The 18,166-nt window shown below is 41.8% G+C and overlaps 2 protein-coding genes across 2 annotated transcripts in view; both read left to right on the top strand.

Moving 5' to 3' along the window:
* The window catches only part of LOC124171349, a 140,311-nt gene that overhangs the window by 38,869 nt on the left and 83,276 nt on the right, over nucleotides 1-18,166 (top strand). The window lies entirely within an intron of this gene.
* On the top strand, nucleotides 1,812-3,674 carry LOC124171348 (enhancer of split mbeta protein-like). Its single transcript, XM_046550506.1, has 2 exons — nucleotides 1,812-2,031; nucleotides 2,901-3,674. Exons 1-2 carry the CDS (start codon nucleotides 1,924-1,926, stop codon nucleotides 3,312-3,314), a joined length of 522 nt encoding a protein of 173 aa, XP_046406462.1. The 5' UTR covers nucleotides 1,812-1,923; the 3' UTR covers nucleotides 3,315-3,674.

Genomic DNA, 18,166 nt, shown 5'->3' with positions numbered 1-18,166 from the left:
TATTTCGATTATTTTTATCAAAGTCGATTCATCATTCAATTACTTGGTTACTAATTATCATATCATTAATCGATCAATCGAAAGAGAAAAATCGATAATTTTTATCAAACGATTAATCGTTGCCATCCCTAATTACATGAATGCAAAACTTGGATACTGTCGAAATTGGTCGGTCGGCATTAATTCCGTCGTCAAAGGAAATTTTATGATTCATATAGATATTGGTTCATTAGTTGATGCCAATATTTTATCATTTTGACGATATATCTCCTCCTATAATGGAAAATAATTGCATTGCTAGGTGCAATGCTGGCATTAATTAATGCAACTTATAAAAGCTTTATTCACCATTCTCCTATTAAAGAATAACTCAGTGTCAGATCAGGATATTACAGTCCTAATAATTTAAGGTCGACGCCGAAATGGTATACTCTATTGTGAGAAGCCAACAGTTTTATGAAAAAATGTGTTCCTGACCGTTATTGTTTTAATAGATTGTATCGTCGAAATACACTATTATTTATTTTTCCCTAGTCACGTAAGAGCCCGACATTGATGTCATCCGATTCAATGGTCCGGGATCGAATGAAACTTAGGACTTTGTAATTGTTTCAATATGCTTGTTCAATATTAAATCATTTTGTCGCTTCCCGGAAGAAGTCACGGGGCAGTTATGTAGAGAGGGAATGGAGAGGAGGCCTCCTCGCCCCTTACGCAACAACGGTCTGATTCATATTCCACGACTCTCGAAATCGCAGCGCTCCCTTTCGCTTCGAATCCCCTCGCCTCACTCACTCACCTCGCCTCACCTCCTCCCCACTCGGCCACTCATCTCAAATCCTCCGCAAGAAACGCCTAAATATTTCACGGCTCTCCAACATCGCGATTAATCTCCAAGTTTCTTAATTATTTGTACTCCGTATGTTTTTTCTCATTATTGGATCTAACCAACAAACCTTGTGCCATTTTCGGCGGTGAAAATAAACAGTGAATAAATTACTTTGAAACACCCGAGTCTAATTCACCTCTACCTTGCTGTGATGCACCGTTTCAAGTAATAGCTAAAAATTGAAAATACTATTTCAGCTATGCATGCGAGTAAATTTTTAACAGTTGTATTGTAAATTGTTTTGAGTTTCGAGATTTTCCCCCCAACCTCCAAGTACCGGAATGCTATTCATGAGGAGCAATTGTTGCTTCGGCGGGAGATGATGTCGTGATTTGCACGCATCCACGGCGTCGCGGTCGCGTGTGTCCCCAGAGTCCTGCGGTTGGCCCCGCCCCGTCACCAACGCGACGGGCAGATTTTTAATTACCCCGGCCAGTGGCTCCATTGTTCACGAAGGCTTATACAAGTGCACGCGCTCCCGGGGCGGCAACCCTCCCCGCCCCCGACACCAGCAGTCCTCCCCGCCCCCGTGGCCAGCAACCCCGCCTCCGCGGGCACGCGGGGGGCTTCCGTCATCAAAAAAGATTCCCACTGGCGGGAGAGTAATGGGCGACACGAATGCTTGGGATCGCCACGAGCCGGCATCAAGGAGGGAAGTCCCCAGTGGCGTGTTGCGAGCGGTCCGCAAACGGAAGCAACCCCACCTCCGCCCTCCCTCCCCCCGCCGCCAGCGCCGTACAGGTGGCGGCGGCGAAGACTGCTGACTGTGTGTGGGAATGTAGCCCTGGCTGACTTTCCCACGGCCCGAGCGGCCTGCCCCCACCACCGCCGCCGCGGCCGCCTGCCACCCCTCCGCTGCCCCTCTCCTCGGCCCTCCCGCCGCTCTGCCCCCCTCCGCCCCATGAGCACGGGTCCGGCACACACCGCAGTCCCTTATATACAGACTGTCTCGCGGCGCGCCAACATACCTTCAGAGGACTGAGCGCGGAATACTATCGCATCGAGTGCTCCCGTTGTGTTGTCGTGTGTTGTGCATGTGTGGTGTTTCTTCGTGTGGTGAGTGCGGCCCGCCCGCCAACATGAGGCCTGGGGCCGCAGATCTAGACGAGCAACCCATCTCGCGTACCTACCAGTACCGAAAGGTTAGTACGACGTGTGTGTGATTGCGATTAATGATTACACTTTTGGGGGTCCAACAGCATTGGGAATTTATCTCTAGTAGTTATAACTTTTCACAGCCCGTGACATTTCACTTTTTATTCCCTCTATTACGGTGCACTGCTATCACTAGACGCCCCACGCCCCCTCGTATTTCCTCGTGGCTGAGAGCTCCTCCCGGCGTCTCCTTCCGGGATCTTAATCATAGCGCAGCTTCCTTCTGTGATGATGACGTCCAGTGTTGTTTCATTTTTCTTGAATTAGCACGTACTATCTGGCAGTTAAATAATATTTTTTCATCGGAAAGTGACCGGATGTGTGATCTATACCGTTTTTCCTTTTGTCTGTGCCTTCGTTGAAGCGTGAAATTAATTTGTTCCTCCCTCTTATTGCAAATCGTACCGTGACACTTTTGCATGTGCAATCAAGGTGGGTGATGACACGCTCTTTTATAAAAAGCGCGTACTGACTAACATGGCCTTGATTTTAGTTCTCTGAGCTCGTTTATTATGTTTATATGCTTGTGCTCAATTTTCTCCCATAATTTCAGTCTTGTACTCAGCTATTTATTAGTCAAGTCTCCAATATATCCCTGCAATTCAGTAGTTGCCTCCTCTGTGACTCATTCAATGTCCATGTTCACTGTCAGAATTGGCACGGGCCCTCTCTCCTATCCCGCGCGAGCACGGGGGAATAATCCGATCCGTAATTTCTATACATGGAACCGATCACATAAATGTGACAACATGTCACGTGGGAAAGAGATATTGTCATAAAAGTTTGGGCTGTAGTTTCCCCTTCCTGAATGCCGCTGTCGAACTGTCTGACGTGTTCTTCTTCCTGTTCTCTCCAGGTTATGAAGCCAATGTTGGAGCGAAAGAGGCGTGCCCGGATTAACCGCTGCCTTGACGAGCTGAAGGAGTTGATGGTTGGCGCGTTGGCTGCCGAGGGCGAGAACGTCTCCAAACTGGAGAAGGCTGACATTCTGGAGCTGACGGTGCGGCATCTGCATCGCCTGCGCCGCACCCAGCGCCTCACCGCCTCGCCCGACCACGCCGATCGCTTCCGCGCCGGCTTCACCCACTGCGCCGCCGAAGTGTCGCGCTACCTGGGCGCGGCAGATGTGGGTCCGCGACTCCTCGCCCACCTCGGACAGTGTCTGCAGGCAATGGAGGCGCCGCCGCACCTCAACACGCCCCCCTCGTCCCCGCTCGGATCGCCCTGCGACGAGAAGCCGGCCGCCGCACCCGTGTGGAGGCCGTGGTAAGGGAGCGGTCGAGGCCTAAACGTGATCACCAAAGACTATGGACAAGCAGCCCACCCCAGTAATGTTTTTCTATTTTTGTATGTTTTGGAAGCCGCTAGTTGCAAGTTCGCCGACGCATGTTGCTTAAGGAGCGGCGTGAGAAATGTTTATATATGTACAAATTGATACGCCTGTGATAGTGCCTGTACCTGATTGAAGAGAAAATCAAAGACACATAGTTTATATGTACCCTCAAGTGGCAGGGTGAAGTGTTAGTGTGATATTTCTTTATATATTGAGTGCGTTTATATTCTTTATTGAAAATGCCTTTGAAATATAATTTTTAAATTCTTTAATAAATGCGAGAGTTTGATAACTTGATTGTTGTATTTTACTTCATCTCTATCCTTCGACTACAATTATAACATTTGGTTATTTTAAATTTGTCTGTTGAATATTTATGGCTTCATTATTTTAGTTGGGAGCAGAAAATCATGTTTGAGACTGCTACCAACTTCTCGATTTTCTTCTATTTGTAGGATAATTACTCTTAGTGCTCTAAATGCCTCTCCTCAGTAACATTTTCAGTCGTGTGGCGCGTCTGTGAAATCCCGGATGAACTTGACGAAGTCTGGGGGTTGAACATGACGCAGTCCTCTGAAATGTTTTGTTAGCAGTAGGCCACAGATTATGCCTCAGTTGCCTTAAGCCCTCACCAATGACTGTCGAGATTATCTGGCGACGGGATATGCTGCATTATTTAACCTTGTGGGATAGTTCGTAGGCGCCGCGCTGTCTGGGTGGGTCAAACGCTACATCCGGCAGTCTAAAAACAGTAATCTAACCATTGATCATTCCATTTCGGGTGAAAAGTCAACGTAGAGCTTTCCGTTGTTAGAATATCGGTGCAAGTTAATATTTCCAATTGAAGGAATGATCCGAAATCCAGTTGCAATAGGAAATCTTGGAATAATTTTTTTCCCAATCACAGTGGCTTGCAATTTGCTTCATATGCAAATATCATGTTTATGAAGATAGTTAACAGCTCACCTCTTCGGATTTCCGTCCGTGATTAAAGGATCTGAATTACTAAAAATCGACAAACATATTGTGGGTACTGAAGCTGAGACTTGGGAGGCGGATAGAATCACTCTTTTTGGCTGTTGGGTGTACGAAAATGTGAATTTCCCTTCAATAAATTGTTTTATGTTGCATTTGTAGTTAATTGTCTCCTTTTCATGATTAGCTCTTTCGTTCGTTTGATTTCCTTTCGTTTAAGGTTTTATCTGTAAGGCACACCTTGGTTGATTTGTCGGATATTACGGCAATAAAGGCGTGTAATGAAGACAGTCTCGCAGTGACATACGCTGAATAACTGCGAAAAAATTCCTAGGCACAGTAAATTGAAGATGAGGTATACGTTTTCACCAAACAAATATCGCTAAATTATGGGAAAATTGAGATTTTGGTATGGGGTAACTATTTTTCTACCATTTCAACGATCGTTAAAAATCCGAATGGAATAGAAGTTAGTTTCGTTGAGGAACATATTATTTGCGCCACCTCAAATAATCATGGTATCCTTAAACTCGTGCACTATGTGTGGTTTTCAGTGTGACATTAATTTCCAATATATTACGTAATTCAAATTAAATATAATCGAATGACGTATTATACGAATAGGTACATTGCTTTTGTTTATACTTTATCAGTGTCGCGCAGTTATGTGATATCCCGCCTTGGAGCCAGGTATCGAAATGGAAGTTTCCATTTAAAAATTATTCTTTCACTTACTTTACGTTTTCTCGTTTATAATACTAATTAAAATATAAAAATTAATATTTTCTCGGTTTGACTGTTATCTTTTCTCTTCCCGTGTAGAATATAAAAATCATGTCTTCAAAACCTATCAAATATTCATTCAGAGGATGACGATGAGCAGTCGTTGCGTTGCGTGGCTGCAAAAATATTTCGGGGAGGGAGTAATGGGTGGGGTGGGGGGGGCTCATTGGGAGGGGGCACACTCAAGACACTGTGTCCGAGGCAATTCGCGGGGGGTTTGAACGCTGTGACCTCCCTCCGAACGGCATTGCTCAATGGTCAGTCATTGCTCGTGCGCTGGGCCGGAGGGCATCGTCATTGAAGGGAATCACTCATTCCAAATTAACGTGCTAATCTCAGAAGTAGGAATAATACGACTAGAGGTTTGTGCTTACAGATACGTGCTTTAAAAGCTTACAAGTGTTGTTCTATAGACTTTCGGACCGCAAGTTACCCAAACCGGTGCAATCAAGTCAACAAAATTCAAACTTTGTTTTTGGATTGCTGTATATTTTGAGAATGAAAGTCTCTTGAATTAAGTGATTAATACAATGTCGCATCACCTCCGCTCGTCTGGTCGTTTTTGCTGTCGCATTACTCGCTTAGGCCTTAAGCTATTATCTTGAAGTTTTTCGGACATAAATAGGGAGACCCTTGTCAGATTCGCCTGTCTCTCGAATTTGAAAATTTCGCCCCGCTACTTTTCTCGATGCAGTAGCCAGAAATTTCGTTCGGGGGGGGGGGTTAAAAACTAGGGCGGAAAATTGTTGAAAATCAGGGTACTAAGTAGAGGCTTTAAATTAATTTTAACACTTTTCGTAATCGAAAAAACTTCATTTGCTGTAGAAATATTTTTCGAAAAATTCATTATTTTTCAATATATTATTTTCTTTTATGAAGGAAAATAATTTGCTTTTATATTTGGGCGGGGTCCGGACCACCCCCCTTGGCTACGCCACTGTGTCGATTAGTTTTTTTTATTTTTGAGGTACAGGTAAATGTTGACAAAGTTCCAATCAGTACACCTTGATATGTCCGAGATGATTACGTATGCTTTAAACGTGTGATGCGTGACGGAAAAAGGGGAAATTAGCCGGCGGAGTGGGGGAGGGGGAGTTTGCGTCCTCTTCATCGGCGATGGGCAGCGAGACCAACATGGTATGGAGCACCAATCCAGCATGGAGGAAGACATTTTGTTGAAATTATTCAAATTCATTTTTAAATACCTACTAGTTTACTTTTAATTCTGCATGATAACTTTTCGATCGGCCATCATGATTAAGTTGCGGTATTGGTCGAATGTGAGTCTTGAAGTCTTGGTACTCGATACATTAACGCGTACGAGTTAATGAACGATTCTGGTGGACCGGAAAGTAACGTGTTTGTGCGAACGCATGAACCAAATTACATCAGATTCTATTTTCTGCTGGTGAATTCGTACACTCCTAGTGGTTACAAGGAACATGTTGGTTTTCATACTGGCATTCGTGCATTTAGGGATAAACTCGTACTTGTGCATGTGTGGTATAACCAGGACTTTGGACTCAAACGCGAGTCAAGGGAGACCTTAATCTTTTCTCTCTATGAAATAAATATTGATCGTCAATATCTCGGGGATTGGATCGTAAAGATCGGGTAGATTGGAGAAATAATAAAACTGCATCAGTATAGATGAGCATAAGAAGACTTTAACCTAATACTTTCGGGAATGAACTCAGGGCTAAGTGGCCGCGAATAGGTAAACTTAGAAAATAACCAATCTAAAAACTGCCAATGTGTCTGTTCCAATGTGAGCGGATCTCAGAATTTTGCCGAACCCAACGCAGTGGGGGAAACATAATAGTAATGAATGATGATGTTTACTCCTCTCTCTCGTTGGTTTGATGTTTAAGCTGTTGTCTACGTGCTTTCTAAACTGGGCGATTGACCCGACGGTATGCCAGAAATGAAGGAAGGCCCTTAGGTATATGCATCGTGGTTGATGAGCGGACCACAAATCACTTATCATTGCATTAAATCTTGAGCTTATTATTTTAGACATCCTATATATATTAGATACTTATTATTTTCAGTCGACTGATTTTTCAGAAAAACCTTAAAAAAAGGAAATCAAAGTTGATACCAATGAGATAAAATTCCCACTTCCGTTGCTTTAGTTTCTTCATTGATTTTACTGCATGTATACGATGTTGCTCCGCATCAAAACCAGTTGCCATTGTTTCCGTTATTGTCATCTGACTCGCATCGCATTAACGACCTTGCCAAACATTCTTTTCCGTTCTGTTTTTCTTTATGGTTCCATTGTTTTATTTCCATAGGTGTGGAGGATGTTCTAATCTTTAGAGGGCTTAAACGCATACGTACAGTACTGTTTAAAAAGTCGACAGCCCGGAGCCAGCAGTGTTCAAGTCAGTGCAGTTGAGGGCCAATCACAATCGGACGAATCGCTCGCCGCCAGGATGAACGCCGCTTTCTAGAAAACATTCAGCCATAAATATGGATTAGTATTAACGAAAAAATTAAATTCACAGCTTTGGGCCCATCTCAGAAAAAAATTGCGTAGACTGGACGATGTGAATCATTTTGGTGCAGAGCTATGAGAGCAAAGAGAGGGCCACTGAAAGTGAGTTTTTTGCGGGTCGCATCGATTTCTGTTCCAGAGTTCACTTCTCCATTCCACATTGCATTCATGCCATTTTATATTCCGCGGTGTCTCCTTCCATCGTTTACGGGCTTTACTCACAAAACTCGGAGCGCAAGGACACAATTATTGCGGCACTGCGCGCTCCTAATTTTCACGCTATTTTTACCGTTAATAAAAAATGGACCAAAGCCACGTTAATTTTTTCGCCAATTTACATTGATTCAATTAAAATGATTTGGCTCTTAATTATTTCTATGCAAACCGCTATTGAGTTATGGATAGAGAAATCTCACGCTTGGAGCTCCATACGGTAATTTTCTGGAAAGCGCCTTACTGCCATTGTGGGCCGAGTGCAATTGAGAGGATGACTGTGATTGAGGGGCTGACAGGTTTTTTTTAACTCTGACTGAGAGATTATTTCCGAAAGAAGAGGATTGCATATCTGGCGTCACTAAGCGGAGGGCAAATTTCTTCAAACCACAGTCGATGTCAATAATCCTCGCTTTCGATTCCCGGAGAATCAAATACGCATGACGGAAGGCCGTGCTCATTTGTTTGCCAATTCCTTACTATTCCACGCATGTTATTCCAATAGTGCTTATTTATAATATGTTGATGTTTTTACATATTTATATCGCACAGCGATTCATGACCGATTACGTACTTCCAACTGGTGTCCAAACCAACTCGATTTTAGAAGTATTGCTTCGTATTCGGCCTTAGTTTCATATTTTAGTTATAACACAATTCTAAGTCAATAGTTAATGTATGCGTAGGTTAGAGTATGATTATCAATATCACGTAGTGATTCTCGAGGTAGGCTTTTTTCCCTTGAAATGAGAAACGATCGTTGTTTTGAACAAACTTCTAATGCAATATCTTTACTTTGCATGCACTTAGATGCACTTTAATATGCATGCATTCATTTCATTAGAGCAGAATTTTCAATAATAATAGTGTGTATTTCCCATATGATCAAAAGCTGTATTTCAAATTAATTTCAAACCTCCCATTCCTTCCTTAGATCCCTCAATTGACTCGCTTTCCTACAACCGTAGCGTAGAAATGGATGACTCATAGATCCTAATATTTCGTAACCTCACCATCGTAAGACCCCGAGGACAGACCTTGAATAATGCTATAGCACATCTCCTGTTCGCTGCTCAATTAATGAGGTTCTTCGCGCTTGCCATTTTTTCCTATGTCACTTAATGGTATTTGTAACAATTTCCTTTATCAAAATGCTTAGAGCGATTTTCAATGAAAAATATCCTTTTAATATCATGAATTATTTTTTAAATTTCTGTCACTGATTTAATTGCCCTCACGAGTCTGCCATAGGCAACAAGGAAATTGCAAATTTTGACCGTGATCTATGAGATAAGAAAGAAGAAATCTTTAAAATACCCATGTCAGCTATGCTTCAATGTGTTAGATTTAGTACCAGGATCCTAGTCAAATTTAATTATTAGCGAGCCTGTGCTTTAGTCTGGGGTGAGCTTTACGTTCACAGGTTCCAACCAGCCTTCGGGTTGAAACATTAAGTAGGGTGCTGTTATTAGTTCATTACTTAATTTCGTCGAAGGCCTCATAGGTTATTAAATATTCTCTAAATTAAATTGAATGTGTTTGAGTGAGAATTGGCCCCAAGAAGTTATAATTCTCGACTGTTTTTTTGAGGACGTCAATGAAAACCTTTCGTCCGTCCACTCAAAATAATGCCTGTGCTAGGAGGACGTGATACGTGCACTATTCGTGAGAAATTCGCCGATTCGAATGCGAGACCTTCGCTTCAATTGCCTGGGACAATTAAATACCTGGGACTGGGAATCGAACCACGGACCTTGGCTATCCGGGCCACAGTGGGGACCAGTGCCTACGCTAACCAGGTATCCGCAACACAGAGATTAGATGGGGAATGTATGTTTGAACTAGTATCGGAGGTAGGCGTTTTTTGACCGTCAAACTGAACCAAATTTTGAGGAATACGTTTCAGAACAGCTAGTCAAAGCGGCAAAAATTGTTTTTTGCTGCGCAGTGTCTATCACACGCACAAAAATGCGAGTTTCGCAATGAATGATGTTGCGCATTTTGGGGTCGATCGCACGCACTTGAAATGACAACTCATCAAAAGTATTCGGTCGATGGTGGGGATTGCGACGACTAAATATCTCCCCATTCAACCATTCCCTCGCAAGAGTAAAATAAGAAAACGCCAATATTACCGCCCTATTTTCATAATTTGGTGACGTCGTTAGAGTTATGGTTTGTTTTTTTATTAAGAGTAAACTTATCACCGAGGAAAGGGCTCACTCAAAGGAGTGTATAAATAAACGAACCGCGTGAAATGGATGGGCAAGGCCGAGGAGGAAACCCCGTTTTACACGGGGCACGTCATTGCGCAATCTGACGCATCTGCGTAGGGGCAATCAAAATTACGTCGTGTAAAGCGGTGAATAGCTAGAACACATGCGAGAATGCGTGGATCAGTGGCGCCGACTCCATGGGGCCTGAGGGGGCCCGGGGCCCCTCAAAAATTCGTAATGGGTGTGAGAAAAAAATGTGTCAGGCTTGTCGATTTTCCCCGGAGTGTCCAGATATCGAGATTAAAGTTATCAGGACTCTAATGTTGATCATATGGCTCTTCTAAAATGCTTAAAAAACTTAAAACTCAATACTTATAAAATTTCCCGGGGCAAGATCCCTGGTTTGGGCCCCCCAATATTTTTTCCAAGTCGGCACCCCTGGCGTGGATGCGAGGCGGCAAAATAGCCCCTGCTGTAATGCCGAGCTCGCAGTCCCGAAATCGCAACTATAGTTTTCAATGCTAACCTGCGCAACGCCGTGCCCCGTGTAAAACGGCCTTCACGGAGTAGTGGTGACGCGCTCGGCTTCAGTTCGTGACGTCGTCAACGTATGTGCGAAATGGTTAGGGCCGTCAATTTTTCGCGATGAATACTTCGATAAGTGGTCGGCGGATCGAATGACGGAAAAGTACGAGTCTCCTTAAGTTTCAATATGTATCGCAAACGACAGGGAAGTAAACTAGGTGAGGGAGCCCATACTTATGCGTATGATCATAATGGCCGGTGTACAAAAAGATTAGCTATGTATGTAAATTAGAATTATCGAAAAAATTAATTTAACAGCTTCGGGGCGTTTGTATAAAAATATCTTTGACTGGATGCTCTCTATCACTCTTTTGCAGGACTGTAACATCAAACCACCACTGCTCACAAGGCATTAAAATTAATCTGTTTCCTAGCCACATCGACGTCTTTCCCGGAGTGTACCTCTCAAGTGCATATTTATCCGCGTTATTTCTCATCCCGAGAAGTTTTCTTTCACGATTTAGAGTTAGAACTCACAAAATACGAATTCAAAGCGCAAGAAAAAAAAGCAGTAGGACACTGCGCATTCCTTCATGCTAATTTTCTCACTAGTTCAAAATCCCACGCTTATGTCACGTGGCTCCCCGAAAATTACTATATCTCAAGAGAAGTGTTTCCTACGGATGATTTTTTGATAAATCATTTCTATAAGTCGGTCTTAATGCATGACAAAACGGCGTGAAATATAGTGAGTAATGTTTCTTGTAGTGTTTGGATTAGTCATGCGATCGTAATGTATCGTTTAAAATCTTTGTACACGACGAATTACCTTGCAAAAGATCATGCGAAGAACAGTCCGTGTGATGATGATGTTTCATGCTATGAATATATTAAAAAGGTGAATGCTAACAATACTTTTGCTCAGAAATATAACGAAATCATTTCACCGCGTAGAGTGGAAGCTTTTCGAATCGCAACTCACTTGTGCTGGAATTGTTTATCGTACGCAGTTAGCCGCGTGTTGTCCAGGAGGTCGATGGTGAGGGCCTCGATTTGCTTTGGCGTTGAATCGCTGCGTCACTTCACTGCCGCGGAGTAGTCGAATATGGATTGGGCTAAAAACGTGTGCGTGAGAGGCAGAAAAAATTTATTATAACGTCACATTAGGTGGTCGTGCAATTACTATCATATTTGAGATTACATATTTAAAGATTTTAGTGAGGTTAAAACACCCAATTTATATGAAAATATATCAATCGAAATTGCTATAAAATATAATGTACTTTAAGTACGAATTCTTGTAAAAATTAAACATTAATTAAAAATTAATATCAAATTTCAAAAATATTGTCGTGCCATTTTTGGGAAATGTGTCCCGTTGGTTCGGTAGTCTTTCCGTAAACAAAGTCACATCGAAAATATTATGATGACACCTTTATTTTTTATCCAAAATTAATCGTTTTTAAATTGGTAAGTAAAGATAATTTTTCTTCTTTATTTTTGATTTGCAATTCATTCAAATTACATAAACATAGATATTTGAAAATGCCGTTAGCGAAACGAAAATTAAATGCATATTTGGAGCATACGTGACTCCCAGGTAAATTAATCTACCGTCTTTGTTCACTATAGCATGATCATGAGATCGCAGATCCCACCTGTGGATTCTTAGTGAAAGCAATTTTAATTTCACGCAAAACCCTCGGGGCTGCATTAAATATTATATTGTTGCAATAACTTTTACTAAACACTTCAAATCAAAAATCACCGCATGAGTTTTCAGTCTCATCTAATGACGTCGCACCTTGACGCTGGCTCCGTCCTATATTCGCGGGATTGCTGATGACGGGGTCGTCCTGCCGAATCCCGTTCGTGTTTGCTTCATAAGTCCATCTTGTCAGGGGCGCAGCTAAGAATTAAGGCTAGGGGGGATTTTAGGCGCAACTAATACTTAGGGGTTTTGGGTTATTGCATACCCACCAGGGTAAACGGGATTTGTGGGGGCCCTCTTCCAGAAAAAGTTTAAGATTAATGGTTCAAAATGGCGAGTTTCACGGTTTTCTGAGGGATATTTGATTAATCCTAACACTCTTCTATGAGTAATTCTAATCCAATTAAGTATAATGGATTAAACTTAAATATTTCTCTGAGCTCTGGGGGGGGGGGGTTTATCGCCCAAAACCCCCCCTACCTGCGCCACTGCATCTTGTCAACTTCTTCAATGCACACCCACAAGGGCCAGTTATTAAATTATTTTATAGTTTTTATGCGCTTTGTAACCCACGACTGGGAGTATGAATGCTTTTGTGATGGCCCTCAACCATTGAATTTGCTTAATCGATATATTTTTGGAGAATAAAAAGGAGTCAATCATCGACACCACTCCGCGGCAGCCTTCTTTCCAACAGTGAGAGCCGGTGTTTGAGCACCCTTAAAATGTCGACATTACTCCGCACCGCTTTTCAGGTCAGCTGATGTCTTAACACACTCGCGGCACGCCCATTGAGGCGACATGCGGCCGATGATGCAGCTGTATTTTTTACTTAATACACACCTAAATGTTTACGAACGCACACAACGAGTTTCTTGCAACTAATTTATACTTTTGCTCTTAAGTAAAAGTGTAATAGTTATCGGGGGGAATTTTAATATTCCTTCTATAAATTGGGAGACTTACACTGTAAAACCGAATTCAAGGAATAGAGAAATCAGCGAGATCTTACTCAACGTACTTGCACTCTCTCGCCCAAGTAGTTGACAAGCCTACGAGAGGAAATAAGATATTAGACCTTTTAGCAGTGAGTCATCCTATGTTGATAAAAGAAGTCGATATTTTTGACGGTATAAGTGATCACAGAGTATTCTTTGCAGCGTTAAAAATTGATGTAGTGTCAGCCGTAAAACCAAAACGCAATATTTACTTATTTGATCTATGTAACTTCATTAAATTCGGCGAGATGCTTAATGACTCCTACACAAAATTCGTAGCTACATCAAAGGAATAAAGCACAGATATAACATGGAAACACTTCTTAGAAATACTGCGCCAAGGAATCAACGAACATATTCCGCAAAAACTGAAATGTGAAAATAAAGAACCACGATGGTGCAAAAAACGATATGAGAAGGAACTTAGGAAACAGAGAAAACTATACAACGTGTACAGAAAGTCCATTACGTTATGTAATAAATCGAAGGAACTTGAAGCTAAAGAAAGTTACGCTGCACAACGCTCAATAACCAAGAAATCAATGCGAGCTGCAATGCGAAAGTTCAAGAAAAAAGTACTCGGTGAATTACTCTAAGAAAATACGAAATCCTCATGGTCGTACGCGAGAGAGCTTCAGGGAAAATCTTCAATCGTAGACACGTTATTTGATAAAGATGGTAAACTTGTCACCGAAAATATTGACAAAGCTAACTCGTTAAATTCCTACTTCGAAAGTGTAGGTATACACTACAGACGACACTAAATTTAATTTAGACGCCCCATATACTGAGGAATCGATGGAAGAAATCTCTATACAACGTGATGGGATAACTAAACAACTACAATCGAGATAGAATAGTAAATCTCCGGGTCCGGAGGGAATGCCCGCGCGTGTCCTCAAGGAGTTAGCTCCACAGATCGCACCTTACTTAGAGATCATATTCAAGAAGTCACTATCTGAAGGAAAGTTACCGCTTGACTGGAAAATTGCAACTGTTACACCCATATTCAAAAAGGGTAACAGACATGACCCAGGCAATTATAGTCCAATTTCATTAACATCGATTATAGGCAAGATACTTGAGCATATCGTCGTTAGCAATATCATTACTTTCTTTGACAGATGTAACTTCCTCCATGGCTGTCAGCACGGATTCGAAAAGGTAGATTATGCGAAACAAAGCTCGCGCTCTTTCTTCACGATGTTCTCAAATCGAAAAGACAAGTTGACGCATTATTTCTAGATTTTAAGAAAGCTTTCGACTCGGTACCCCACAACAAACATTTATACAAAATTACAAACATACGGATTAAAGGAAACAGTGGTAAACTGGATTCGCGACTTTCTGAATGATCGTAAACAAAAAGTACTTCTTGACGGAATTAGCTCTAATGTAGTTAAAGTTACATCAGATGTTCCACAAGGAAGCGTAATCGGACTCCTTTTCTTCTTTATATACATTAATGACCTCTTCTCCCGAATTAGCAGTAAAATACGTTTATTTGATGACGACGCTGTCATCTATCGCGAAATTAGTGATCACTCTGACTATGAAATTCTATCATCGGATTTAAACAACGTTTATTTGTGGAGCCAAGAGTGGGGACTAGACCTTAATCTTAGCAAATGCATGAGGTACATTTATTACGGAGTTCGTCCAACTCTAACCATATTTATGTTGTGGATGGTATTAACATAAAGGCAACAGTCGAAGTGAAGTTCCTGGGAGTAACGATAACCTCGAACCTCTCGTGGGGAACATATATAAGGAATATTTGCGGCATAGCCCTGAAGAAATTAGGATTCGTCAAGCGTATTGTGGGAAGATTTTCGGATGAAAAAATAAAAGAAAGGTGCTATTTCGCACTCGTCCGACCGCACCTTGAATATGCAGCTAGCGTATGGGATCCGGTGCAGAAAGACTTGATCCGCGAACTGAATAAAATACAAAGGAAGGCTACGCGGTTCGTCAAAAACTGCTACGGGCGTACAGACAGTGTTACCCAGATGTTAAACGACTTAGGCTGGGAGCCGCTGGAGACTCGGAGGCTGCGCGCTAGGCTTGCTTTTGCGCGCTTAGGCTTGCTTTGGCGCGCTAGGATTGCTTGAACAATTGAGGACGGATACCTTAAAGAGCGACACAGAGAACATAATATTAGAGGCCCACTATATTTCCAAGTCCGATAGAAGCGATAAATGAAGAGAAATGTTTTGCCGAACGGATAGATATGGGAATTCGTTTTTCGCCCGAAACATAAAGGACTTTATCAATGCAAGTCCTAACTTCGTTAGAGCACTTCATTTTTATGTGTAAACGGCTGGTGTCCTAACACCCCCTGCCACACGCCCTTTTAGGCGGCTGGCGGGGTGTTATGTAGATGAAGATTTGTTCTCTGCGCGAAGCTGTCACCAGGGTGTTTCATTTCAATTTGTTTCCGCCAGTTTGTTGCGGTGAAGTCATGGCATATTTTTTTAATAATAAGGGGGTGTGGATGTATGGTAGAAGGGCGGTTTCAGAGACTTAAAGGATTCTGATTGGGAATTATTTCAAAGGGAGGTCAGAATGTCGTTATTTGTTTTCTCAAATGATTTGGAAAAGCTTTCCATTTACGATTTAGTGTGGTATAGCGGAGGAGTTACCTTCAAGGGCCTGATTCTGGTTCTTTCTGGCTATAGCCAACGCGATTTGTCGAAAAGATTGGCGAACGGTGGCTGAATTCGTATTCTCATTTTCATTCGCTAGCTATTCCGCCAGAAAATCTTCGTTTCGTCCCTATGGCGACGAAAAAGTTATTCTCGTTCTGTCTGGCGAGCATATAGCGAACGTAAACATTCGCCAAGAGCGAATCTCGCTAGCGAGGGCAATGAAATCGCTCTAGCGGCCTAGCGAAAGAATTGACGAGAGACTGGAGATCGTGAATTTACTACTGGTTTCCATCATTTTTATGTTATATTTTTGATCCCAATGAGTTTAATTGTTATTTATATGCTTGACATACAACGTGTGTGTTGTTTTACTCGTTTTGTCGTTCTACGCAATTAAATAAATGGTATTAAAAGTGGGTTTGCATTCGAATGAACCGTGAGGCTGTTTGATAAGCGTGTTGTGTAATTGTGGGAGTGCTGTTATTCTGAGGATGTAAATGTGTTGGATTGCCTGAGAAAACTTGTTGTTTTGGTTCTTAAGCTCATGAACGTTTCATCGGAAACAGAAAGTAAGAGACTGACCGGAGCATAAGATAAGAGCATGTCATACAGTAATTGAAGTAGCGATGTAGTGGATAGCATGGCTATCTTCCATTCATAAGGCAATAAGGTTGATTCCTGCCATAGTTACTTTTTTTCTCTCCACCACAAGAAAAAGGTTCGCATACTATGCTTTTCATCTTCAGAGTTAAGTCGCTTGAAGTTGAATTTTGCAACCTTAAGATTTTTACCAATTTCATTTAGAGCATTTACGATCTTTGTTAGGCCAAAATACACGAGGTAGGGGGATGGGATACACTTGAACATTGTATACTACGTTGTCCAGGAGCAGTGTCGTGCGTACTAAAGTCGTGTCTGCAATGAGTGTCACGCACCATCTCCAGCGGTCACGGAAGTATTCTTGAAAAACCAAACAACGTCAACAAACAATTATGTCATGTAAACTTTGATTTTAAAAACCTTCTGAAAGATGTCGGCAAATGCTTCAACTCCAAAATACTATTCTTGTATGCATGGGAACCCTTGCCTCATAGTCGCATAAGAGACTGATGCATGATATTCCAATTATATCGCGTTAACGGCGGTGAATGTACAGTCAATTTCAAAAGTCGGTCCCCACGGCCAGCGCGAGCAACTACGTTTTCCACTGAGCTCGAACTTCGGGTATTGCCTACGCCTTCTGTGCCTTGAAAGGGCCAGTTTGACTTACTCTCACCGTCCGCGTAAGTCTTATCGAGGCATTCTTCATTATTCCTAAATTCTTCGCGACTTCCCCGACTCCCGGTGCCAGAACGCAAGACGAAGCCTAAGTTCTCAGTCATGGAATCCTCACCCTGATAGTCTTCTGCGATAGATAGTCCGAGTAGTCTGGCTTGTACTAAAAAATAACCAGACGTATATGCGTCGCAACGCACATGTCAGGAAGAATCGAAAATCGGAATTTACGTCTGAAAGAGTATTCAAAAAGTTGCCTACAAAATAACCTCCTAGATTATGCCCGTAACACATTATTACCAAACACCATCAATACATATTGCTCCATGTTTAAGTATTTTAAGTACTCTGGCAGGCGCATTCAATATTCCTATGCATTTTCTGTAGACACATATGTTAACTACAGCTTATACTACATTTTTCTACACGTCTCATCACATGAAAAATCGAAAATACTAATATGAGCTAAATTATTATGTTTACTCCGGCATTATATTTATTCCAGTCGTTACTAACATTTCCCTGAGCAAATATTTAAATCAAGCTTTATATATTCCGGTTATCAGTAAGTAATTAACCCACATCTTCATGTTCATCGAAAGTTCGATTTTCATAATAGTTTTCATAATTATATTTTATATACCTAAAAAGCATTAATTACATTACTTATTTGCCTATTTCTTACCATTTTAAGGCACAATAATTCAATATGTTTTTATCTTTGCCCCTTTCATTGAGAGGTCAACCTAAGTCCTTCCCCTTTTTCGTTTCTTTTTTTTCTGCTAGAACCAGTCGTAAATAGCGCCTGGTGATATCATGCATGTCCATGTCTTTCACTTTCCTATGTACAAGTGGTTTCATAGCTATAATAGAACTTACACTCACGTAATGAATACAGTCAGAGACAGTCTCACAGGTGAACAAATGCTTATCATATTCCTACTA

This window comes from Ischnura elegans, chromosome X (assembly GCF_921293095.1).
Source record: "Ischnura elegans chromosome X, ioIscEleg1.1, whole genome shotgun sequence".
Taxonomy (NCBI): Eukaryota; Metazoa; Arthropoda; class Insecta; order Odonata; family Coenagrionidae; genus Ischnura; species Ischnura elegans.
This window is presented reverse-complemented; position numbering and strand designations above follow the sequence as displayed.

Excerpts from the sequence above, each read along its gene's own strand:
- LOC124171348 (XM_046550506.1), top strand. The coding sequence starts at position 1,924 with ATGTGTGGTGTTTCTTCGTGTGGTGAGTGCGGCCCGCCCGCCAACATG. Across the intron at positions 2,032-2,900 it reads GTACCTACCAGTACCGAAAG|GTTATGAAGCCAATGTTGGA; the intron begins GTTAGTACGACG and ends TGTTCTCTCCAG.